At 35.3% G+C, this 25,938-nt stretch overlaps 2 protein-coding genes across 6 annotated transcripts; one reads left to right on the forward strand and one right to left on the reverse strand.

Annotated features, from left to right (window-relative positions):
* Positions 1–2,040: 2,040 nt before the first annotated feature.
* On the forward strand, positions 2,041–3,570 carry LOC18425619 (glutaredoxin-C1). The gene has a single exon (XM_011631063.3). It carries the CDS (start codon positions 3,008–3,010, stop codon positions 3,317–3,319), a length of 312 nt encoding a protein of 103 aa, XP_011629365.1. The 5' UTR covers positions 2,041–3,007; the 3' UTR covers positions 3,320–3,570.
* A 10,980-nt stretch (positions 3,571–14,550) lies between these two features.
* Positions 14,551–25,102, reverse strand: LOC18425620 (NAD(P)-binding Rossmann-fold superfamily protein). Of its 5 annotated transcripts, none has more exons than XR_016054766.1 (16): positions 24,993–25,102; positions 23,586–23,828; positions 23,308–23,469; positions 23,095–23,145; positions 21,663–21,797; positions 21,412–21,435; positions 21,149–21,260; positions 20,670–20,795; positions 20,331–20,380; positions 20,076–20,256; positions 19,899–19,994; positions 19,680–19,795; positions 19,435–19,558; positions 17,102–17,215; positions 16,833–16,913; positions 14,551–14,920 (listed from the first exon to the last, which is right to left on the reverse strand). XR_016054766.1 is itself a non-coding variant. In XM_011631064.3 (16 exons), the coding sequence occupies exons 3-16, from the start codon at positions 23,413–23,415 to the stop codon at positions 14,774–14,776; spliced, it is 1,443 nt and encodes a 480-aa protein (XP_011629366.1). In that variant the 5' UTR covers positions 23,416–23,469; positions 23,586–23,706; positions 24,993–25,102; the 3' UTR covers positions 14,551–14,773. The 5 variants fall into 5 exon arrangements, 4 of the variants coding, with proteins under 4 accessions (XP_011629366.1, XP_020517773.1, XP_006830227.1 ...); XM_011631064.3 differs by having other exon boundaries at positions 20,076–20,234; positions 23,586–23,706; XM_020662114.2 differs by having other exon boundaries at positions 20,076–20,234; positions 23,586–23,727.
* Positions 25,103–25,938: the final 836 nt, after the last annotated feature.

The following is a 25,938-nucleotide window of genomic DNA, read 5'->3' on the forward strand; positions in this document are numbered from 1 at the left end:
CCGGTTCTAAGCAGGTCATGCTGGTCCCAAGCTTGGAGAAAGGAGGAGGGTTATGTTAGGTTGGCTGCCGGCTTCATGAATATTGATGGCAGAACCAAAGTTGCGTAGCCGATCTGAAATAATTGAGATAAGACTTGAATGATGATGATGATACTTATGCATACTTACGTTAAAAAAAGAGACTCTTATGCATTCTTAGTCACATTTGTTTTCTTCTTATCTCTTTGTTTAGTTTGAGAAAAATGAACCAATATTTACATACGGAAAACATACAATTAATTATCTTTACAAATACATCTAGATCACACATGTTATCAGTCTTCATTATTCTATAAATTTGCATGTGATTACGTGGTGGGAAGATCCTAACATGAAGTTTGAAGGACCCAAAAGAATAGAAGAACGAAAGTGAAGAAGATGCATGGTTTGAGATCACTATCTGCATATACAACCCTGTCTAAAAGAAAAACATATGAAAAAAATGATAGGGAAAAAGGTAAAAGAAAAAGAATAAAGAAGAAAAGGCAAAAAAAAAAACACTATCAAGCAATTCACCTCAGTAAAATTTAATGGTGTAGCAATCCTAAATTGCACCGACATAACTTAGACCGTCCTAATAGAAAAAGGGAATGGCAATTATTCTGGCATGTTTATTTCAAGAAAGAGTTAATATATGATCCTTATGAGCACAGAAATCTATGGTCGATTATGGAAATAATCGTCCGGCTGGGGCCGGCCTGTCATGGCCCTGCTTCAAGCTGGGCACTCGGTCGCCTAGCCCTAGCCCGATTGGGCCATATTCTGTAGCCTAGGCCCTAGTTTTTTTGGGTCTCGGGATGGGTTGCCCGGCCCAATGCCACCCCAAAGTTGTCTTCTTTATCTGAAAAAAAAAACTTGCCCTTACTTATTAAGGTGCCTAAAAAATTGCCGCTTCTTCTTTCTTATCTCTTTTACTCATTTTTTTGTGTGCACTTTTCCTCCTAATTTTGTATTGAAGGAGGGAAAAAAGATGCTCGTATTGGATAAACTCCATACTCATTTCTCCAGCTCATCAGATGCTCACCAGATGGATATATCCTAAAAAGGAAATTCCTAAAAAAATATATATTTATTTCTTTTAATATCTCCTTGCCAGCATATGATGAAAAGGAAAAACTCTTTCTGTTATACTTATGGTAAATAAAAATAAAAATTCTAGCCAACCGTGTTTCTGAGAAATTTTGAAACAAATATTTTGGTTCTAATTAACAAAAGGCAGGGAAAATTTGAACGTCTAAGCAGCTCTTGTGAATTCTGATACTCCAAAAATGAGTCGTTCTCCGACCTTGTCAATTAAATGTTAATAAAACCCATAAGAAATAGTAATTTATGTACGGACCCTAAATGGTTTTTTTAAATTCGAAATGTTCCTAGGTCAACTCACTTTATTTTTATTTTCCAAAATTGTCATAGAAATCTTGGTCCAATTTTTTTTTTTAGTTAGTAGAGTGGTGCCTTAAAGTTTCCAAAATTGTCATAGAAATTTTGATCCAATTTTTTTTTTTTGGTTAGTAGAGCGGTGCCTCAAACTTTAAGGCAGTACCCTACTAACTAAAAAATTAAAAGGAAAAAAAATTTAAAATTCGGTTTGAAGATGAACAATTTTGAAAAATAAAAAGAAAAAACAGGTTGACCAGACGGTGCATAAATTACTAAAAAAAAAAAAAAAATTAAAGAGGGCGTACGGAGGATATTCTTCACCTTAAAAATAGGCCAAAAATTCCATGAACTTTAAAAATAAAAAAATAGAGAGAATTCTGGATACTTCCAAAAGGGCTTATCGTAGTCACACCCGAACCATGTCTTTTGCACGTGTGCTTCGGCGAATATTTTGTCCTTTCCGTAAGATGAAGGGTACTTTCGCTATCTAGGAGAAAATCGAGGGCGAATGCCAACTGGAACTATATCCAATTAAAATATTCTCTCTTTTTCACTTTAGCCAGCTTATAAATACACCATCTCCTTTCACAGTCAAACCATCAAACCAAATCCTTCTGCACTTTCATATATCCCACACAGTCTTCTCCCTTGACACAATTCTTTTCTTCATCTGAATCTACTACTCACCTTTTTGCAGAGCCTAACTGGAAGATTTTGGCTAAAATTTACATATTTTAGGAAGAACTTTCACCTGGGTTTTGTTTTAGCAAGAGTTTTCGCATCAAATTTCAAATTTTTAATTTTTTTCTGAATTTTGCGAGCTTTCTTTTTAGAATTTGAGATACTTAGGGGATAAATCATCTGGAGTAGCTGCATTTTTTGCAACTCAGTCTCTGGTTAAGTCGCTTCTGCTTCACTTACTGCCGAGTCATTCGATCGAATCTCACTCTTTCCTTTCATATCTTTTTGGGTTCAGGCCTTCATCTGTGTAATTCTCATATGTAACAGTCGATCGATAGTTTTGCAGACCTAGCTGAATATTGTAACAAGCTTGCTGAATCTCTCCTTCTAATCCTGTTTTCGAGCATTGTCATCTTCCCCACTACCTGTTCCAAATTTCAAATCAATACTAGTCATTTGGCAATCCTTACCACCAAGTTTTGTTTGGATTTGAGTCTTTAAGGCACACATTTTTCTGGATTTTGATCAAATTTGTCTTCATTTTGCCTTGTTTCTCTTCTAATTTGTCTAAAAGGTTTGCATTATTTTAGCCAATCTAGTCCTGTTCCATTTCCTGATCTGTCTGGTATATTATCAAGTGAGACTTTATCTATAGGCTACAATTTTCTTTCTCTTCTCCTTCTTTCTTTCTATTTAAGTGTGAGAAGTTTGGTTTTCTCAGAAGAAACAAGAGAATAAAGAAGAGTACTTCCTCCATTCAAGGGAGAGGATAAACAGGGGATCACAACCACAACTGAACTGCTCTCTTTTAGTGAGGAGAAAGCAAGGAACAGACACAAATACTCTCTTTCATTAAGAGATAAGAAGAAGAAAGCAGGTGGGTCGGTCTCTTTCTATTTTGTGAGAGATGGACAATGTGAAGAGGATGGCCTCACAAAATGCAGTGGTGGTGTTTAGCAAGAGCACATGCCCCATGAGCCATGCCATCCAGACCTTCTTCCATGATCTCGGTGTCCACCCCACGGTGCATGAGATCGATGAGCTTCCTAACGGGAGAGAGATAGAGAGAGCGTTGGCGAATTTGGTAGGCCGGGGCCCTCCGATTCCGGCCACTTTTATTGGGGGCCAGTTCGTGGGCCCCACTGATAAGGTTATGTCTCTTCACCTCAGTGGGAAGCTTGTGCCCATGCTCAGAAAGGCAGGGGCCCTTTGGCTTTAGAACATCTGCTCTGATACCATGGTGAAGTCCCTTTGGCTTTAGAACATCTGCTCTGATACAATGGTGAAGTGGTTAGCTATGAGTGTAGAATAAGAAAGATGGTGTAGCTCTAGTAGGTTTTCTGTGTCTTTTTTCTTCTGAGGTTTATGTATATTTGGGCTCTTTTTGTTTATAAGAGCAAACTTATGGGCATTTTAAGAGAGAATGTAATATTTCATGAAGTGTTCAATAGATGCAAGCTTTTACTATTAGAACTAATGCAACCAAGTGGTATGCTTGGGGGTGATGTTTGCTCTGAAAAACATGAATTGTTGGCATGAGAGCGCCGCATTGGAACAGAGAGAGAGAGAGAGAGATTTTGGCAAGATTACATAAGATTCTAGATCGTTGACTATGTATGTAGAAATTTAGGTAGTATAATACGTTTTTAAATTACTTTCTTAAATTTTAGATTATTTATTTATTTATATGTAGGCACTTTTTGTATGTATCTTTTATTACCATTTGATGTTATTTTTTAAAAAAATAATAGGGTGCACCCTTTTATTTTTATTTTTATTTTTATCTTTATTTTTTCTTTTTAGTTTTTTTAATATTAAAGTTGCTTTCAAGTCGGGCAATAATAACAAAGAAGCGGATATACTCCTGCGGGAGTATATTATAAGTTTGCTCCCTCGGTAAAAAGACCTACTTGGAAGGATTTATTTTTTAATTTAAAATTTTGGGAACTACTTAATAATCACTATATGATTATTTTCAAATTTTAAAATTTGAAATATGAGTTTTCTAATACTTAGATCTCACCATCTAAAAATTGGAGGGTCTCTATTCAATCTTGAGACAATATTTTTTCTTCAAGTGTGTAAAGGGCGCAATTAGAAAGTTTTTTTATTGAGGTTAATCTATGGGTTGAAGATGTTATATCTCAAAAATTTGAGATCCTTAAATTAATCTTAGGTGAGGTTTAATTTGCAGGAGTAAATGAACAATATACTTCTAAAGGAGTACAATACGTTGCACATGGGGTTTAAAACGAAATATCCCACGTGGAAGTCAAACAAAAGGGGTCATCGAAGGTGTGAGGGGTGTTTTCTTTTTTTAATTACCCAAGGAATTTATACACCCTCCATAATATAAATTTTGTTATTCTCTTACATCCTTAAATGTCCTCTAAGGTCATCCAAGATATGGATTGGTTCATTATGTCGTAAGTTCTTTCTCAAAATTTTCCAAGAACTTGGAAGATTTTCTATAATTTTCATAATTTGTTTGTCATGGGCTCATTATAACCGGTAAGTTGATTAGCCATAATATTCATATCCATCCAAATACTCTAGAATCGATTGATCATATTCCATCTTCCACATCTTGTATCTTTCATATCGCTCACATTTAACAACATAATTATCATCGGTGTGCCTCTTTTTTATGGCAACCCATAAGTCCTTAGCATTAGCATACTTTTCAAATACTTTGTGTAACCTATCACTTAAACAATATAGGATATCATCTCGACATGAAAATTTATCATTTTTCTACTTCAAATATTTTTTCCTCTCTTTAAGAATTGAGTCATCATTGGGTTCACTATGTCTCTTCATTAATCACATACAACAATTCCATATTATGACGTCTAAGACAAATAAAATAAGAATTAAATCCATCGAGCTTTTCAATTTTTACCAATTACGAAAGTATGCTTCTTGTTGGTGCCATCCAACCTAAGCTCTGATACTAAATGTTATGATTGATTTAATGTGGCTATTAATATGGATTAATGTGAAATCAGATTTGGATTAAAATCTTCTTTTGGAGCTTACTTGAATAAATTATCAAACATTTCACATGCATATAATCCAATTACATAAGAAACATAAGCATATATCTATAACTAATAGCTCTTCAAATCATCAAATCAAATCCCCAATCTGTTATCCTATATTTCATACTTTATCCTAGTCATGAATCATACCAAAATAAGTACATACAAAATATAAAATGAACTCATCAATATGCTTCAATTAGGGCTTGTAGAAAATATGTAATAAATCCACATCTTTAGAGTATTAAAAACATGTCAATACCTTACTGAAAAATCCAAAGTACGAAGGAATTATTAGCAATATAGAGAGAAAGTAATAGAGAGATGATGCAGTAAGATGACTTCACAATAGATAATTAGAGTGTTCTTTGAGAGTTTATAAATGCACCATTGGACTCTTTAAATGCTTATTGAGAGAGTGAGGGAACTAGGATGTTGAAAGAAAATGAGAGGTGCATCACACCACAACCCTCCAAACCCTACCTCAATGTATATCCCTAATTACTTCAACGGTTGGGAAGAATGAATGGAAGAACTTTAGAAAACATGGAATAAAAAGGGCCAAGTAAGAATATAATATTTTGATCATTTAAGAAAAAAAGGTAATAAAACAATTTTCTTTATTTCAAAACAGCCTTTAAGGGTATGGAGAAAACCCATGCTCAGCAATTGATGCTATTACTAATACTAGAAGAAGAGTGAACAACATTGATGGTGTACAAATACAAGGTGTTCAAGAAGGGGAGGTGGTTGGGAGGGAGGCCATTGTGAATCACTTGAAGGAGACCCTCAATTCTAGCTCAATTATGAAGGTAGATATTCAGTATACCTTTTAAAACTCTTTTGAAAGATTCAGTTGCTCTTCTGGATGTTTGGATTTTGATGTCCCTGAGGAAGAAATTAAGGGGGTCATTTTTGGGTTGGCTGGTCGCCGAATGGCTTTCCATTGGTTCCTTCTTTTTCTTTACAACGATTTTGGAATATGGTGAAGTATGATGTGATTTTAATGGTGGAGGAATTTTATAAGAGGGGGAGGGGGGAAGGCGAGTAGTAAGAATATTAGTTTGACTTACATAGCGCTAATCCCCAAGAAAGTAAACATGGAATATTTGCAATTAGTCTTGTTAGGAGTTTGTACAAGATCATTGCAAAAATCTTGGCCTTGAGGTTGAAATGGTGCTTCATAAGGTGATAAGTGGTACTTAATTAGCTTATACCTATTATGGTTAGCATTTTGGTTGCTCAAGAATATGTCCACTCAATAAATATTGCAATAAGCCTAGTATTCAATGCAAGTTGGACATTGAAAAAGAGTTGTGAGAGTGATGGCTTTGGGACTAGATGGAGAAAATTGACATCTAGTATGCACTTCCCAATTCTAATTAATGGCAACCCAAAGGCTTTTTTTAGGCAAGAAGATAAGTAAGATAAAGTGACCCATTGTCCCCTTTTTTATTCTTACTGATGGAGGAGGTTTCTAGTATTATATTGCATAGAGTGGAGTAGGGAAGTCTTATTAAAGGCTTTTCAGCTGCTTAGGATGGTCTTGTAGTCTCCCACCTTAAGCACACAGATGATAGCTTAATCTTTTGCAACGCAGAGGCTAGTAGATTTTCCAGTTGAGGAGGTTTTTGAGATGTTGTAAACAATTTTGGGTCTCAAAATAAACATGGACAAGATAGTTATGGTGGGGATTGCTGTCAATCAGAGTTCAATGGAGAGTTTGGCTTTGCTTTTACAATGCAAATTCAAAAAAATTTCTATCAAATATTTGGGGATGCCAATCTCTGATTCTAGGCTACCCGAAATTTGGGATTTTGTGCTACACTGTTTTAATCAAGTTGGACTTATGAAAGCCGAAAAACCTTTCTTTAGAGGGAAGAATGACTTTGATTATGTCAATTCTTTCCAATATGCTAATATACATCAATGTCTTTATTGTTTTTTTAGCAAATGAGATGGCCATAGACTTGAACAATTGATGAGAATTTTCTTGAGGGGAGGGGATGACAATGCAAAGAAATTTCATCTTGTGAGTTTGCAACAACGTATGCACACTGAAATCAGATGGGGGTCTTAGAGTTAGAAAGTCGAAAATCATGAATAAGTCTATCATGACAAAATGCCGGCAGTGAAATTGTCAAGAAGGCAATCAACAATGAAAGGAAGTGATGGTGGCAAAAATATGGGGTTTGGATAAAAATTTAATGTTGATTGGGGATGGAAGGAGAGGAAGGGCGATAATATATATATTCAGAGAGGTATTATGTTTTGCAAAGAAATTTTATGAGCAATTGGATACAGATGGCAGGAAAGGAGACTACCATTATCTTCGAATCAGGGTGGGTGATGTTGCATTAAGGGTTATATAGGATTTGTGATAATTGCATGATCAAGGTGGAAGCCATTTCGAGGTCTGGATTTAAGACTAATAGGGATATTTGTGTAATGGTCTTATCAATCAATTTAGCGCGTTGTTTCTATCCTTGAAGGATGTTCATATGTTCACTGAGGTTGAAGATGAAATTATTTGGAAGCGTGAATCAGATGGGATTTTTTTTAGTTAAATCGCTTTATATGTTTCTTTTTAATGATAGATTAAGATGGTATGATAGTCAAAGAGCGAAAATGTGAAAATTGCCAATCCCTAACAAAATACGTGTCTTCTGGGGTTTATGCTCGGATAATGTACTTATTGTGGATCAATTAAGGAAAAGAGGGCATGTTACGTTTAATATCTGTCTTATGTATAATAATGATGAGGAAAATGGGAACCATCTTTTTCTTAACTGTCCTTTTGCACATCACATTTGGATGTGGACTTTCAACAAAATGGTCATGCGTATGAATCTCACAAGGAGATGAATGAACATTTTGGATCACCACAATCATCCTATTCTACCAAAAGTGGGGAAAGCTATTTGGAAACTTAGAGAGCTAATATTTTGTGGGAGATATGCAAATAGAGAAACAAAAAAGCTTTGAAGGAGAGGTGATTGATGTGGAATCCATTAAGAATAGGATACTTGGTACATTGCTCTTGTAGGTGTCAATAAATAGAGATTGTGTAGGGATTTCCAAAGTCGACATCATGTTAAATCTTGATGATGTGCTCAAATGAAAGTCCTTAATCCAAGAGCTATGCATAGATGGTATCCACTTCTTTTGATTCATTGAAGTCAAACTTTGATGGTAGCTTGTTGAGCAGTCCTTGAGTCTGCATCGATGGTATACACCTCCTCAGGGTTCGTTAAAGCTAAACTTCATTAGTAACTTGTTGGGTAGTCCTCTCATGGCTAGTGTTGAGGGCTCAATAGATCATAGGGGATCACTAATTCTCTGCTATTCGGGACCATGTAGTAATGTAACCTACTTCCCCCCACTTTTGAAACCCGTGCCTGGCACTCAAGACTGCTCCCCTCTATATATACTTTCGATGATTTTGGCCGGCGAGACCGACCGGAGATGGATTCCATCCATAATGAGTGGAGTGATTGAACCACCTTAGCAGCTATTGATAAAGGGAGAGCTTTCGAGCCATGGCGCACAATCTTATTTTCTAACTGGTGCCAGCTACGCTGGCCAACAAAAGGCTTCTATAGAGATCTCTAGCAACCGCTACACTGTAGCTTAATAGTCTGAAAGTGGCTACTGCTTAGTTAGCTCTGTATTGAGTTAGCTCTAACGTCCCTTTCTGACGGGGTTGGGATTGGTTCATACCACTGCTGCTTTACCTAGAGCAAGAAAGCCGCAAAGGCTTTCGCGCTAGCCCGCTCTCTCAAAGCTGTTTATGATGTTGAATTGTGTGCTTTGCTTCAGGGTTTGAAGATTTTTGTGGAGTCCAGCAATAACTTATTAGTAGAGGGTGACTCATAAAATGCTATTAGCTGGTGCTGTAGAGAACAATTACTATCGTGGAAGCTAAGATTAGTATGGATGGAGACAATGAATTTTAATTGTCCTTTTAATATTTCTGTCACCTACGTTTATAGAGAAGCTAATTGTGAAACAAGCAATCTGGAAAAGTGGGTCACTCGACAAGATTTATTGATTTCTCAAGCTTTATTATAGTCTTAATATTTTTATTTGGACCATGTAAATCTTTGGTCCTAATGAAATTCATTACATTTTTTGAAAAAAAGAATCGTAAACAATGAGACATTTTACCTTTGGTACAAAGTCACAATTATTTATAACCATCTAATGTAAAATCTGGTAGCTTGGGTGCATCACAAAGTTCAATAAACTTTCTTTTGAATTTTGAGCTTGGTCAATGGAATAAATGCAACAACCCAATTTCATATCCATGGTTAAGATTAATCGTGACCATCCTATACCAAAGGTAAAAGTGTCATTGAGTATTTTTCTAAAAAAGACCTTCCCTCCAATATTTCAGGTAAGAGGAACCACCTGTTGTTGAAACAAACAAGGTCAGATGGCAGTCAAGTTTCAAAAGACATATATAACATGCAACACAAAATAGATAAAGGTAAACCCTTGCTTTTTTAAAAAAAAATTATTTTCCAGGCACACTTCTCCATCACGGATCCGCCCATTTTATCAAATACAACTAATTCTGCCAAAACACTCGATAAATTAAAGAGAAAAACTTTCTCAATTTTTTAGTTTTAAAGAGAGAGAGTATCTTGAAAAGGTTAAAACTATTTCTAATTTTAGAGAGAAACTACTTAAATTTTTTTATAGATAAACTAACTCAAAATATTTATAGAGAAACTATTTCAAATTTTAAGTTTTCGAGAGAGAGTATCTTAAAGTTAGAAAGAGAGAAACTATATCAAATTTTAGAGAAATAAAGTACTTAAAATTTTTTAGAGAGTGAAAACTATCTCAAAATTTTTAGATAGAAAAACTATCATAATTTTTAAGTTTTAGAGAGAGAAAAAGTAACTAGAAGTTTTTAGTGAGGGAAACTATCTCAAAATTTTAGAAAGAGAAACTATTTTAAAAATTTTAGAGAGATGAACTATCTCAAATTTTAAATTGTAGAGAGAGAAAGTACCCAAGATTTTTAGAGAGAAACTGCTTAAAATTTTTAGAGAGAAACCGTCTCAAATTTTAAGTTCTAGAAAGAGAAAACATCTTACAATTTTAGAAAGAGAAACTATATCAAATTTTAAAGAGATAAAGTATCTCAAATTTTAAGTTTTAGATATAAAGAAAACTATCTCAAAATTTTCATAGAGAGCAACTATCTCAAATTTTACTGTTTGGAGAGAGAAAGTACATGAAAGTTTTAGAGAGAAACTATCTCAAAATTTGGAGAACTATCCCAAATTTTAAGCTTAAGAGAGAGAGAGAGAGACTTTCTCAAAATTTTAAAGGGAGACACTCCCAACTTTTAGGTTCAGAGAGAGAAACTACCTAAAAAATTTTGGAGAGAGAAATTACCTAAAAAAATTTAGAAAAGAGAAAGCATCTCAAAGTTTTTAGAGATAAACTATCTTAAATTTTTTGATAAATTTTAAGTTTTTTATAGAGAAAGTATCTTAAAATTTTAAATAGAGAATTTTTTAGATAGACTTATAATCAGTCCATAGATAAGTTTAAGAGTATAACTAAATCTACTAACATTCAGATCATTACTAGACTTATCAACTGTATAGATTTCCTTAGAATTGGTGCTTACAATATTTTGACGTTGAGTGACCAAACTAATTATACGTATAGTTTGTTGTTACCACATTGAACCTGAAATTTTGAGGTTAAAACACTAGGTTGGATTCTTATTATAGAAGATTACTTTATGGACTCTAGCCCCATTTTTTTGACATCTTACTATGTACAAGACCTTTTGTTAAAGGATGAACTAAATTTTCTTTTGATCTTATATATTCTATATTAATTACTCCATGTTGAAATAACATTTTAGTGGAGTCATGCCTTCGTGCAATATGTATAGATTCTTGTTGTCACAATAGTGACATGATTATCACACTATATTGTGATCACCGGTAATGGTATGGTCATATGGGAATATCATATAATAAATTATGTAGCCATTCTACCTCTTTACAAGCAGAATCTAAAGTAATAATTTCGAACTCTATAGTATAGCATAAAATGTATGTTTGCTTATTTGACCACCATGATATCCCACCACCTGTTAGTGTAAAAATCTATCCGGATGTTGACAATGAATATTGGATTTCCTTGTTCTAATGAGCATCATTATATCTTTCCAACACTCCAGGATAACCCACATATTGTATGTCATAGTTGATAGTTCCTTTAAACATCTTAATACGGGAGAGATTGCTTTTCAAAGCTCTATCAGGGCAACTCGTATATCTGCTAAGTTTGCCCACAACATATGTAACGTCAGTCTCTCTCCCAGGGCAACTCGTATATCTACTAAGTTTGCCCACTGCATCTGTAATGTCGGGTCTCATGCTGCTAATTGCATATATCAAACTATCAATTACCCTGATATATTTTATTTGAGATATACATCTCCCAACATTTTTCTTTAACTTGTTATGAAAATCTATCATGGTAGAGAATGACTTACTATCAGTATGCTCAACTGATGGAGCATTTAATCAATTTAGTGAGAATGAGTCAATAAACACCTTTTCTTTCCTCACTATTTTGATACCAAGGGCTGGGTCATGGTGGTAGAACCCATATACCTAGTTACCACATTGTGGTTTCCAACTTGAAAGAAAAAAGAGCTAACTTCATAATCTTTATGAAGAAACAGGTAGGGGCATGCCTTCCCCACTTAATTACCCAAAAAAAAGTATCACATTAACCTCTCCCAATGCCTTCATATCAAAGTTAGATGTGAGGAATCTCTTAGTTTCCTCCACAATTTTCAGATCAGTGCTAAAAATCTGCATATCATCTATATATAGACATATTATGATACATAAAGAATTTATTTGTTATTATACACACATTTATCAACCTCATTTCTCTTAAATCTATTCGACAACAACACATTGTAAATTTCTTATTCTACTATTTTGGTGCTTATTTAAACCCATAAAGAGATTTTTAACTAATTTACAGACTTTGTTCTCATGACCTCACATCACAAACCCTTCTGTTGTTCCATATAGATTTCTTCATCTAAGTCACCGTTTAAGAAAACAATTTTGGCATTCATCTTATGTATGACTCAATTGTTAATAGATGCTATTGTTAAAAGCAATTATATATTCGCAAGTCTGGCCACATGTGTATGTGTAAAAATAATGGGAACAGTTTATATAGAGCCTAGGCTCTAAACAATTAAATTAGAGCCTACTTCAAACCATTCACTAGAAGAGGTTGTTTTGATGCCCGAATAGTATCAAATTGATCATCTCAACATCAAGATCCATGTACATGAGAAAAAAATGAATTTCGAAAATAGTGCATCTTGTAATGCATTTTTCGACCGTCAATTTTTAAGATTTTCAAATTTTCATAGATCTGATCGATCTACACTATTTTTGAAGCTTTAACTTTTATAACTAAAGATGAAAATATAAGGCTATCACAAACTTTCTAGCACTTAAACCATATTTTTGGATACTATTTGAAGGTGAGGTCAAATTTGATTGTTTAGAGCCTCATCCCTATACAAACCGCACCCAAAAATAATTGATGCTCTCTTTTTCTTTAATTCCTTTGGCCACTAATCTTTTTATTAGTGAAATTGTTAACATTGTGTTTTCTTTTAAAAATTCATTTACAATCTATGAGTTTAGAATCAGGTGGAAGATCTACTAAGTTCTTAGTACTATTTGGTGGAATTAATATACACTGGGATACTCTACCTTCAACTGTGGACTACGGTTCATGCTTACTTTCTCAAACCGACCGAACATTTCCCATGACCCACAATCCACGCAGTGGATCATTAGTGGGTCACCAAAGTCTAACAAATGGGTAAGAGGTCGTAGTCTTAATCCATAGATTTCAGGTTCTCCCCTAAACACAAAACCAATGTCACTTAGACCTAATTTAATCCATTGTTCGATGGTGCATAAGGGTTATCTCTCCCACATGCACATGGTTCACTCTGAAAAGTGATTCGCTTTCCCGAAAACGGCTATCAATGTGAATGTCGTGTGACGATACACAGATGAGACTTTGGCTCCGTCTTTGGAGGTCTCCATCACACACAAGGGTCACATAATCCCTCCGCTCACTCATCCGAGTATACTCTGACCTCATCAAGAGATGACTCATCATAACCCTTATTGATTTGTTTTTTTATACCCAAGTAAGATGGGTTTTTTCCAACCAAACTGGCTTAGCTCGTAAAACACAGTCTGGTGTCAGCAAACATAATTTGCTTAATATGGTCGACAGGGGACCACACTCCCACTGAGTTTATGTCTCACTTTATAAATTCATTTACAAGCTGTCATATGGCCTTTAATAGCAGCACACACCCAATACCAATATTAAGTGGCTAGGAATTTACTGTTCAAGTGAACGGTTTCATACTATTTTTTTGGGTAAATAAATAATGGATGCGCTTTGTATAGTGCCAAAGCTCTAAAGAATCAAAGCAAAGTGCACCTTCAAATAGTATCGAGAAATGTAGTTTCAATACTAAAAATCTTTGTGATAGCCTTAAATATATTTTCATTTTTAATTATAAAATTTAAAGCTTAAAAAATAGTGTAGATTGAACAAATCTACGAACTTCGAAAATCTTGAAAATTGACGGTCCAAAAATACGTTATAAGATATACTATTTTCAAAACTTGAAACCCATTTTTTTTCTCATGTCCATGCATCTTTATGTCAAGATGATCAATTTGAGGATATTTGGACATCAAAACAACCTCTTTTAGTGAAATTTTTGAGGTAGGCTCTAATTTGATTGTTTAGAGCCTCTGCTCTATATAAACTTTTTCCATAAATAATAGTGTGCCAACAGTTATCCATATGACAGATCTCAAACAACCACCATCAACAGTTATCAAGCTTTGGATGTGAACAGTTGTATGCATCACTTGCAATTTCAATGGTTGTAATCTGTTATATGTGCCTCAAGTCTTCCACAATTGGATTTCCCATGTGCCACACTCGCACCTCCCAGCGCACATTTGCAAGCACAAGCCACGGCTCGTAAAAAATAGATCGAGCCTTGAGCCCGACCACAAACATGCCCGAGCAAGGGGCATTTTATGCAGCAATCCAATCGTGCGAAGTGCGCCATCAAGCACCCTTATGCCCTCGCACATGCGCATCGCATACTTCGTGTATGCACCATCACCCTCTCGTTTGTTTTAAGAACATCAAGTATGATAATGCTTATGCTTAAATACCACTCAATCCACACTCCCTTCTTCAATGTGGGACAAAAACCCACTCCTCTCTCTCAAGATAATTTAAAACCGAGGAAAACCACACAAAACATTATCTTATTTTAAAATACACCAAAATATTTTTAAAACCAAAAATACTAACATATTTATTGAAAGAGATCTTAGATGAAGAAGAATGACAGATAACAGTTTGACCAATTCCTGATGAAATTCTCAAAGGGTCCATGTACACACTAGCTAATACATACATAATAATATGCACAAAATTGTGGTATGAACTATGAAAAATCCTACATCTGAACATTACACCCATTCCACACGATACAGAAGGGTAAAAAGGAACTAAACTGGCATAGGGCTCCTCTCCAAGGCTTCCTTACCCGTGATACCCTCCTCTAGAGCCTTGAAATAAACATCATAGTCCTTTTCAGGGGGTGGGGTGTTTGGGTTGACCACAAATGGCTCACTAAATGGTACAGTACTTTTCACCTACAAATTAGCAGAACCAAACTTCACTATAACATTAGCCCACTCATAGAATGAATTGAAAACGTATCACGCTTCTACACATGGAAAAATTGCTCAGAAACATGGTTGCAGGTGTGAAAGTTACAATCCAGAACAATAGACCAAATTAAAAAATACAATATTTATTACACAGGGAATCAAAAGAAAGTTAGCATACACACCTTCACACATCCTGTCTAGTAGCTTATTCATAAGCTCAATAACATGTATGAAGATGCACATTGTCTACACAGTTCATGAAAAAGTTGGCACGCACAGATGGAGGCCAAAAATAGGCCTGGGTATACTAGCAAAAGCAAGTATACCAGCAAACTGTACTATCTTGATCAAAGAGTAATTATAGGAGAAAGACATTCTTAATGGTTCGTCATATTACCTTTGTTTTCCATGGTAGGTCCACAAATTTGCATCACTCTTATTAGGTAATAGCCTCTCAGGATAAGACCTTCCACCTAACATAGTCATGTGTCTACACATGCAGGGAACCTTCAAAGGGTTAGTCAAGGATTACAATTTTAGGTTGATTTATGATGTTCCAGAACCAGCCATGGGATTTGTATTGTTTGAGGTTCTCGGACCTTATAGTGGAGGTGAACTAACTCGCTGCCGCACCACCAAAGATGGAGGCCCTAACATGTTCTCAATAGATTAGTACACCATGGAATGGAATGATCTATAGATTCTTCACTTGCATGCTAGCATCGCAGATGTTTTTGACAATGATCATATCTTAGAGTAGTAGAAACATGTTTAAACTTAGAAGGGATAGGGTTAATCCATGAGGCCCATCCTATATGAAGGTAGTCGTCGGGGGAGGATAGGATTTGCTAAAGCGAATTTAGTGTTTTGAAGCACATGACTCCCAGCAATATTGGTATGAATAGCAGAGCAAATGAGTTCCCTGGGCACAAGTGCAAATAATGACGGCATCATGAAGCTAATGGTACTGGAGGCATCTATTCGTGAAAGTGGGACATGAAATTGTTATTGTTTCATGTCCACTAAAAGGACATGAAACAAACAAAATTCTCCCTCATAGTGAAGGGCTTCCGAGAGAAACCTGCAAAGTCATTTGCTGAACAAACAAACAGATCAGGGGTTCATGTTGATGGAAAATCTTTGTGGAGGTGCTCAGGCTATTCTCATACAAAATCAAGCTCAATGAGGATGGGTTTTTGTACAATACTGCACATGCCAGATTCACTAGTTTTTAGACAAATATTTATGGCAAAGTGATTATGAACTTTTACCATATCGTACTACCTCTCTCTCAAGTCAAAACAGTTTCTTTATTATAGCAATCAGGATAGAAGTCTACTTTTCTTGGATTTCTTAAAGAGTTTTCATGATGGCCACTATTTTCCATTGGTAGGTTGCCTGACTGGTGATTTTGACCTTTAATTTACATTAAATCTGAACTTTTGGACAAGGTAATGATAATGTAGTGTCTTTTGCAATGTCATGGTCAAAAGGGAAACAGTGGGTAAATTAGCTAATGAAATCTTAAGTGGACTTGATCCCAATTGTTCATGATGCCTTGTGATTTTCATCTTTAACGAAATGTATCTGAATCCCAGAAAATTTACTCTAGATTGTTAGGTTTTTCTTCTTTCCATGTAATCCTTTGGTTAACTCTACAACATCATTTCTTTAATCAACATACTATTTTGCTTCCAATGTAATCCTTTTGTCAACTCTCTGCAACATAATTTCTTTAATCAACATACTCAGTTACGAGATATTGATTTAAACGATTATTTCATTCAACAAAAAATTTGGACTGCCTAAGAAACATGGTAACTTTTTTAATTTACTAAATCAATTATATGGTTAAGGATAATGCTAATGACACTCATAATAAACAGGAACAAACCTCAAATGTCTTGTTGCATGCGTGTGGACTTTCCAAAGCAGTAACACATATACGAGCAACCTCTTCCCTTGATATTTTCCCCTAAATTTACATTTCCAGAAACAACATCAATACTCATGCTTGTTATCTTCAAACGAAAATAGATAAAATCTTCCAAACATAATCTGAAATGGGCACATTTTATTATGAAAGCAACTTTGTTGCCTCGTGATTATTCATTACCAAAGTTACTAAAGGAAAGTAGAATGCAGCAGGATAATCATGAGTACCGTAATATTGTCGCCCTGATCAAAAATAAGATCAGCTCCAGCAGGCTCCTCAGTCAGAGCACAAGGCCTTACTATTGTGTATGGAATGCCACTATCCCTAATCACATCTTCCCCCTGTTAAGCAAAATTTAATCTAATAAACATAGAGATTCATAATCTTACTATCACAAGCAAGATGTTTACAAACATAGACCTTCAAAATGGATATGGATTCAACAACATGAATTTCAACATTGAATTATGCGTTAATGATCAGGAAGGCAATTCATTTACATGAAGGTGACTTCATTGCAACAATGATCATAGCACCTACATAGGCTCAGATTCCCCATGGTCCCATGCCCATCTCAGCAGTCTGAATCAGCCGAGTATCTGCTAAAAATACACAGGAAGGCAATGACCCAGTGACACTCGCCCGAGTCTCGGTTTCTTATATAAACCCAGCACCCGGCTAGGCCCAGGTGATTTAGGCAACTCTGAGCTCAAGTCACCTTTTATAGTTCACTGCATTGCACATATACATAGTCATAATGACCTCAATTATCTTTAATCTGATTTTCTGATGCAGATATTGGGTATTAACATGTAGTTCAGACCATAGCTGTCGAAACCGGGAGCGGGAATGAATACATATGAAAGGTTGTGATTGGGATCGGGATCAGGAGCGAGGGATCATAAAATGCTAGAAGATCCCTAAGGTTGGGAACGCTGTCCGTACAATGCATATGTAAGGGATCTAGATTCCAATCTTTTGGGGATCTTGATCCCGACCTTTTGGGATCTTGATCCCAACTTTTTGGAGATCTTGTTACCAACCTTAAAGTGTATAATAATTTAGGATTATGTATACTCTTTAAAGTAGGGATCTTATTATTGATAGCAAGCAAGCAATAGTTGTGTTCCTAGTTGGCTGCAAACAAAGAAAATCATCAATTTGGCTGTGGTGTTGGTCTTTAAGGTTGGGATCGGGATCCCTATGAGTGGGGTTCAAGATCCCAAAAATTTAAAAATCGAGATCCTTGAGAGATCCGTTCCGAGAGCGACATAATCAAGATTCTAGAAGGGATCGCCTGCCAAAGTAGGAGATCCCGGTAACTATGGTTGGGACATACATAGCTATGATGACATCAAATATCTTTTCATGTAATTATCCAAAGTTCAGATATTGGGTAATAAGAAAGACTTATTTTTCTTTCCAGTAGTTTTTTGGTGAGAAAAAATATTAGTTATGCCAAAAAGGTGACCAATATAGGTGTTTGTCTACATTAACTAGGCAACTACAAGATGAAGTACCGTGGTGCATGTTGTTTGTTGACGGCATAGCTTAGACTAATGAAACTAGAGACAATACCAATGCAAAGTCAGAACTTTGAAAGGATGCTCTAGAATCTAAAGGTTTTGAAATTAGCCAGACTAAGACAAAATATATGGAATATAAGTTTAGTAATAATAGGAGTAGAAATGAGTAATTAGTGAAGATTGATGGTCAAGAAACCTTAAAGAGATTATTTTTGATATCTTGGGTTGATAATTCTCATGAATAGAGATATTAAGGAAGATATTGCGTACAAAATTAGAGTTGGGTGGATGAAATGGAGATGTGCTTCTGAAGTCTTATGCAATTGTCACATACCAATCAAACTGAAGGGAAGTTCTATAGGATGATTGTAAGACTAGCTATGCTTTATGGGACATAATGTTGAGCAGTCAAGAAACAATATATTTATAGAATGAGTGTAGCTGAGATGAGGATGTTGAAATGGATGAGTGACAAGACAAGAAAGGATAGAATTCAAAATGAATACATATGAGGGAACTTAGGATTAGCTCCAATAGGATATAAGACAAGGGAAAGTAGACTTTGGTACTCTGGTCATCTGCAGTGTCGACCTAGAATAACACCAGTTAGGAGGGGTAACTTGCTTCAAGTGGAAACTCCAATAAGGCAAAAGAAGACCCAAAAGGACATAGATGGAAGTAGTAAGAAGAGATATAATGACTTATGGTCTGACTAAAGGTATGGCCTTTGATAGAGCGGAATGGCAGAATAAGATTCATGTAGTCAACCCCAAATAGGTGGGATAAGGTTCGGATGATGATGATGATGAATTCCCAAGTTCCATGAATATAAGCCCATAACAAAATGCCACAAATATGATGAATCACTCATTTGAATTTTTTTATAGCAAGTTCCAAAGCTATAATTATTGTATGAAAGGATGAAACATAACTCTCTTTCCCTAATTACTAGCTTTTATGATAACGGGATACATAATTGCCTAATGTATTTTTCATGAAAAATGCAAACTTCACATGAAAATACAGCTCACAACCTTCAACTTAAATGTGAGGATATATCCCAGCTCCTTGTTTAAGCGTACAGCAGGAGGTTGTTTACTCAAATCTAGTCCTGGTCTGTCAGGTCTTGTAACCCCAGCAGAACTCACATGTACAAACCTGCACTCGAGTAAGCATATAAGGATGGAAACATGAAAATTATTCAACTTTCCATAAATAATTCATTACTCCAACAAAACTTATTGAAATTTATGACAAGTGTAAGAAGACAATTAAAAACCTGGGTGTGATAGGATCCTTTATGTATGCTCTTATACAGGAAACAGGAAGTGCAAAAGCTCCTTCCTCAAAAGTTGGGCTCAGCTTCCCATCATATTCAAACTTGCTGTACATAAGCTGAAAATAAAAATAATTCATGTATGTTTATTCATGAAACAGGCCGATAGTTCTTTCTGCTCAACACAAATTTGAAACTTGATCAGAAGAATGAAAATGATACCTGTAGCGATACTACTGCGCTTGGGTTAAAAGGTGGAGCATCTGATACCGTCCGAGCTCGAAATACAGGTCTCAAAGAAGAAAATGGTAGGCATATCTGAAGCATAAAGGAAAAAATTACATATCTATATCACATACAGTCAAAGCGAAATGAATGATGATAAGGAATACGACTTACTGTCTGCCATTGTCCTTTCACAGTGTCAAAGCTTGCAGTATAGCCCACAGTATCCCATTCAGCACTAGTGCGAACAATGAGTTTATATCGATGACCATCACCTTTAACTCGTATTTCAATACCATCATAGGCAGAAAGGTCCTCAGGTACGGAAAAGTTCTATCGCAAAACAGAGATGGTGCTGATACTTAAAAGCGCGTCGTATTAAAGGACTGCATGCACGATTTTAGGATTAAAAAATGACCAGTTCTTTACCTTGGTTCTGATACTGGTAAAGCCACCATTATTTGCTGTTGAGACAATCCCTGTTGAGCAAAATAGTCACCCAATTATGATGAGCAACGACAACAATGGAACACCTATATTTGGATACTTGCGATAATAGTACTCTACTGGTGACTTTTATGATGTTTATAATGTACTTTTATTATAGAAAACTATTGTGGAGCCACCATTTTTATATTTAAAAAATTCGTGTCCCATGTCCATGTCGTGCCTGATACTTGTGTGTGTTTTTAGTAACATAATTGTTCATGTTGCAATACAAAAGCCACATTCCCTCTAATAGAAAAGAACAACTGTGCAAGATAATACCTTTAAATATCCCAGTAGGTCCACCCTTTTCACCGCCACAAGGATCTATTTGAAATGTACTTTCACTCACACCTCCCATTACAACATCATCTAGAGCACCCCAAACAAATTTTCCAGGTGAATTACCTACATGTGGATACAATTATTATACAGTAGAAAAATATATAAAGGTTACTAGAGAAGAAATAAGAACATTAAAGTTCACTTCGCATAAAGGGTGAAGCAAATAGTAGGAACACAATCAACTTAGCAAGGGCAGGAATCCTATGGAAGTTATGATACATCTTACAAAACTCAATTCATATAAAATGAAACCCTAGTTGGCTATAGAGATGTTTAGGGAAAGATTTCAAATAATACTCATCATCTTCTTTTAAGAGCAATTCCAGAAACATCCTGAATCCACCAGAGGAGCACTCAATACCTACATTTTTTATTATTTAGTAATTGTTAGAGTGTATGCCCTGTCAATGGCATACCTTGAAACCCAAAGAGCAATTTTCCATTCTGATATCCAACACTTTCCTTTACAGCATTGATCAAATTTTGCATCCCAATGTACTCTACCATTTCTGGGGAATCACCTTTTATCTGCTTGCAGCAGCCATAAAGAAGCAATAAGGGAACAATACCGGGAATAAAAGTGCAACAGAAAAATATTCTGAGAACAAACGAAATTAAGAATAAAAACATTTGGCAATTAATGAATCCAACTCTACATAGTTTTAGCAGTAGCCACAACCTCTGGCTCAAAAAACTTGATTCCCTACACCACAAAAGAGAAATAAGTCAATAGACTATGATAACCATCTGAAAATAACATGGCATATTTATGAATAGACTAGTATAGGAGTTACAAAAAAATTCACACTGAGAAAATCCAAAATACTCCATGGCCATGGGACATAGATTCATGGTGGCGAATTAGCTAGCCTCTTCGATTCAATCAAAAGAACAAAGTGTACTATTCCAGTGATCGAATTTTAATCATACCTGGCTGTACTTGGCCCTGTCTGGAGTATCACCTTCCTTTGGACCAACAATGACAGAAACTGCATTTATAACTTTCTTCACACCTTTAAAGTACTCAGGAGCAAGAGTATCCTTTTTTGTTACATCTCCAACAATCTAGAAAATTTGGCAAAAAAATTTCACATTATAAAGAGAGACATAGAATAGAGAAGGTGGCAGCCATAAACATAGCGCAATGGAGATTGCATCACAGCACATTTAGGTCAACAGATCCATTTCGTCAATAAGCACTATCTACAGATTCTGGAAAAATTCATACTTAATGCAGATGCCTGGAAGAAGATTTGGAATCACCACAAACTTACTTCAGTATCATGTACTATTATTTGACGAGCATTAACTAAAATGTATAAGATGCCTCCACAAACTCTCACAGCATAATGAAGCAACTACTACTTTGGACAATCAATGATGTCCCCTCATACTAAATCAAAGCGAAGTGCATAAAATAAAGACAGATTATAAAAATAATTTTCTGATATTTCCCTAGTAACATAGCACAGTAAACTACGATATATTATAATACAACTCACGGCCACTACCACTGAGAGACATGAAGTTGCTTGGAGTAACTAAAAGAGAAGAATGCAAACAAATTGGAATCTATAAAGAAATGTCAGAGGGTAGAAAAAAGAATACAAAATCAATAGTGACATATTAAAGATTAAGTACTTTTACAGTAACATTACAACAACAATGGTTAAGTAAAAGCGTGTCACACAAGAGCGTCATAAGCATGATGTGTTGACGTGCGCCCAAAGCATGAACGCTCCTATCCACATAGCATAGCGATGTAGCCATTTGCTTCTATGAGCACATGGGACTAGGAGACACACACCAGTCAATTGCTTCCTTGAGCACATGGGAGTAGAAGACAAAACAACTGTTCACCTCTCCTGATATCTCTTCTAAGGTAGTATTTTCTCCCTCCATAGGCCCACATATATGCAAGGCTAGCAGGTACTTGTGATTCCACCAGGGCAGAAATGAAAGCACTATTTAACTACGGTAGAAATGGTTGCTCTCTAACGAGCGACAGAGAATTCTCCAAGTAAATATTAGGGCCTTTGCTGGCAATGGGCAATTAAATGAGAGGTGATCTCCTTTCATAGCACCCTTAGAGATGACAATAAAGAAGTTAATTCCCATGCTAGACAGGAGAGTAGAAGAAAACATTTCTTGAAAGCGATCTCCCGCTCCACTACACCTTTCACAGATTAACTTTTTTGTTGTTTCTATTTCTGTTGTGATACCTTTTCTATTTGATTTTCTAATGGAAGTTTAATAGAATAGCATGGATACAAAACCAATTACAGGATAAAAACTTCATAAATTTATTAGTTTAAAAGAAAAAAAAGCTTTGTGTAAATTTACATCTGCATCTGTAACTTACCAAGTCAATGTCAGGACCAAGTATAGTCCTTGCCTTCTCTTCATTTCTAACCTATTTGGCAGAGAAAATGGAAAAGAATTAGAAAGAGAGTGTTAGAAAAACGAAAATTTTAATGGATAAAGATATGGCAAGTCTAAGACTAATGTAATTTAATTCAATATGGTTGCAGTAATGCCGATGAAAAATATTTTCTAAACAAAAATACTAGAATACCAGAACTCGAACTGGTAAGCTTTTCTTATACAAGATGTCAACCACCCGTCTCCCCACTCCCCCAGTTGCTCCCGTTACAAGGACCACATCGTGCTTTTCCTTTGCCATGACTGGTTCACTAGATCCTGAGCTTGAAAGTTTTTCTAGCAGAAATTCAAAAAACTTCATAGACCAAAAGGATCATATCAGCTACAACATGAAGCAATTTAAAACATATTTAGGGAAAAAATCACCCCACAACTAGCTAAAAGAACAAAGGGTTAATGAATGAAAATTACCTTAGCAGGAGATGGAGGTCCACTGAAAAAGTAAACAGTTTTTAAAAATCTACCAATGTCCCAAGACTGTCTGCCCGATTCAGCAAATATGGATCCTCTAGAGGCTGGTGAGCAATAATTTCTGTAATACAATGGCCGAACTCTGTCATTAGGTTGAATAAACCGTTTAGAATGGAGGATCACATCCCTTTGATATAGAATTCTATTATTTAATCTCCTAGAAACAGGTGGTGAAGGGAATCCCTGCAAAGCCAGTTAATTCAAAATTAAGACACAAAATGAATTCATGATGAGTACTCGCTCTGTTATTCTAGATGGTGTTTTTGGTATATTACTGGTTAAACAGCCAGCATTCAAGATTTTTTGAAGTAAATATACATATTGAATTGCTCAAACAGACCATAACCATAAAATTTGGTTCTATATAGATGAACAAAATCATAAACACCAAGGCAGATGCATGAAGAACGTCCATAAAGAAAAGTGCACTGAAGAGAAATAATACAAAGAAAAGTACACCAAAGAGAAATACATGCAAGTATTGTCAATGATCATGCAAAGAGATATATGGACACTATCTCTAACAATAATCTTGTAAAATAGTGGAATTTGAATGACTTATCTTTGTAACATAAGTCAAGAAAGATACTCAAATCTTAAGAATATTGGATCAAAATCTATGTCCTCTAGATGATAAGGCGGTCTTTTGAAAGGCACGAGCACTATTATGTATTAGGCATTACTCAAAATCCAGATTTTTCTGCAATCACCACATTTTGACATAGTTGAATTCCCAAAGGAACAAATCCATAGACCTTCTGCAATATAAAGTTTAATTTTCCAAATTTCCAAAATATTATATTCTTATTAAAATGACAACAATACACATATAATTATTTACCATTATTACTTTTCTTTGCAGTTTACCATAATTGTTATCAATTAAGAAAGTAGAAAATTTGAATTCAATTGAATTTCAAGTAACACGCGGTTGTTAAATTGTTTTGAAGCTCATGTATCTACTGCAAAGAAGCTCATGACAATATCTACTGCAAAACGAAATAACAAAGCTCTACACAACCATAGAGCATTTAAATTAGGCAAAAATTAAGAAAAATTAAAAATATGCGCTTTGAGCACAAGGTTAAACCCTTTGATGTTATGTCCCAAAGGCAGTAAATTCCTTGAAATTGAGAATCAGTTCAGGCCATTTTACACCACTTGCAAAACTCCTTCCCAAAATCTCAATATGTTTCCCATACCCATAACCCAACAGAAGATAAATTTTAAGTTTTCCAGTAATTATTCAGCAAAGATTCAAATGCAACATCGACCATGAGAATTAAACCACAAAGAGCAACATAAAATGAGCCCAAAGAAATCAGAACGAAGAGTAAAAAATCAGACCTGGAATCCGAGATTTAGATGGGAAGAAGGAGCAGAAAGAAAAGTGGCAGCTCTGCAACACTCCATGACTGTTACCAAGAGAAAAAAAGAAAGAGGAAAAGGGAAAAGACAAGGACTTTGTCAGAATTCAGAAGCAAGTTAATGGGGTCTTTAGAGAAATTAAAAAATAAATTGTGGCCACAAATGCAAGAGGAGAAAGCTGATCTCTTTGAAACTTCGAGAGAGCTGGATGGGTTCAATAGGCAGGCGAGGTCAGTGACTTCGAGAGAGCTGGATGGGTTCAATACGCGGGCTCAGAGGGCTCGGACCTTGGTCCACGCCTTTGTTGTTGTAAAGGGTTTCCCTCAGAATCACGGATTCCATGAATATAACGTCCGTTATCAAGGTAAAATCCTCTAAATTACTTGATTTAAAGGCCTAGGGGCATGAACTAACTCCACAAATTGCCTTTTCTGATGTAAAATACTGAAATTTAGAAAAGGACCCGGTTTTTATGCGGCCAAGTCCGCATATGTCCAAATGCGGGCCTCTTAATAAATCTGTTTTTGGACTTAAATTTTAAAGGCATGTAATCTTTAATATGGAGAACATGAATAAGAAAAATTAAATAAATTTTTAAAACTAAAAAAAATAATTCTAGTAAGAAAACATTTGGACCATTAAATTCCATTACTTTCATAAGGAACACCTACTTGCATTCATCTTTAAGATTGATGGTTTACACCTTTTGGACGACATATGTAGAAATGCGGTCTAACCCACATGAAACAATTTTTCTTTAGAAAAATATATCTTTAAATCACCATTATTAAAAAATTAGATAACATAACGTATCTATCTTATAGATTTACTATTATTATAAGATAACTTTCAAGTTTTTGTTATTACACTTATATCTATTTTTTCACCATTCTAACTATTAAAAAAACAAAAAAAAAAAACAAAA

Source organism: Amborella trichopoda, chromosome 1 (assembly GCF_054954075.1).
Source record: "Amborella trichopoda isolate Santa Cruz 75 chromosome 1, AtrichopodaSantaCruz75HAP2 v2.0, whole genome shotgun sequence".
Taxonomy (NCBI): domain Eukaryota; kingdom Viridiplantae; phylum Streptophyta; class Magnoliopsida; order Amborellales; family Amborellaceae; genus Amborella; species Amborella trichopoda.

Excerpts from the sequence above, each read along its gene's own strand:
- LOC18425619 (XM_011631063.3), top strand. The coding sequence starts at position 3,008 with ATGGACAATGTGAAGAGGATGGCCTCACAAAATGCAGTGGTGGTGTTT.
- LOC18425620 (XM_006830164.4), bottom strand. The coding sequence starts at position 25,058 with ATGGAGTGTTGCAGAGCTGCCACTTTTCTTTCTGCTCCTTCTTCCCAT. Across the intron at positions 20,235-20,330 it reads TTACCAGTATCAGAACCAAG|AACTTTTCCGTACCTGAGGA; the intron begins GTAAAGAACTGG and ends GTTTTGCGATAG. Across the intron at positions 19,559-19,679 it reads AAGGATCCTATCACACCCAG|GTTTGTACATGTGAGTTCTG; the intron begins GTTTTTAATTGT and ends ACTCGAGTGCAG.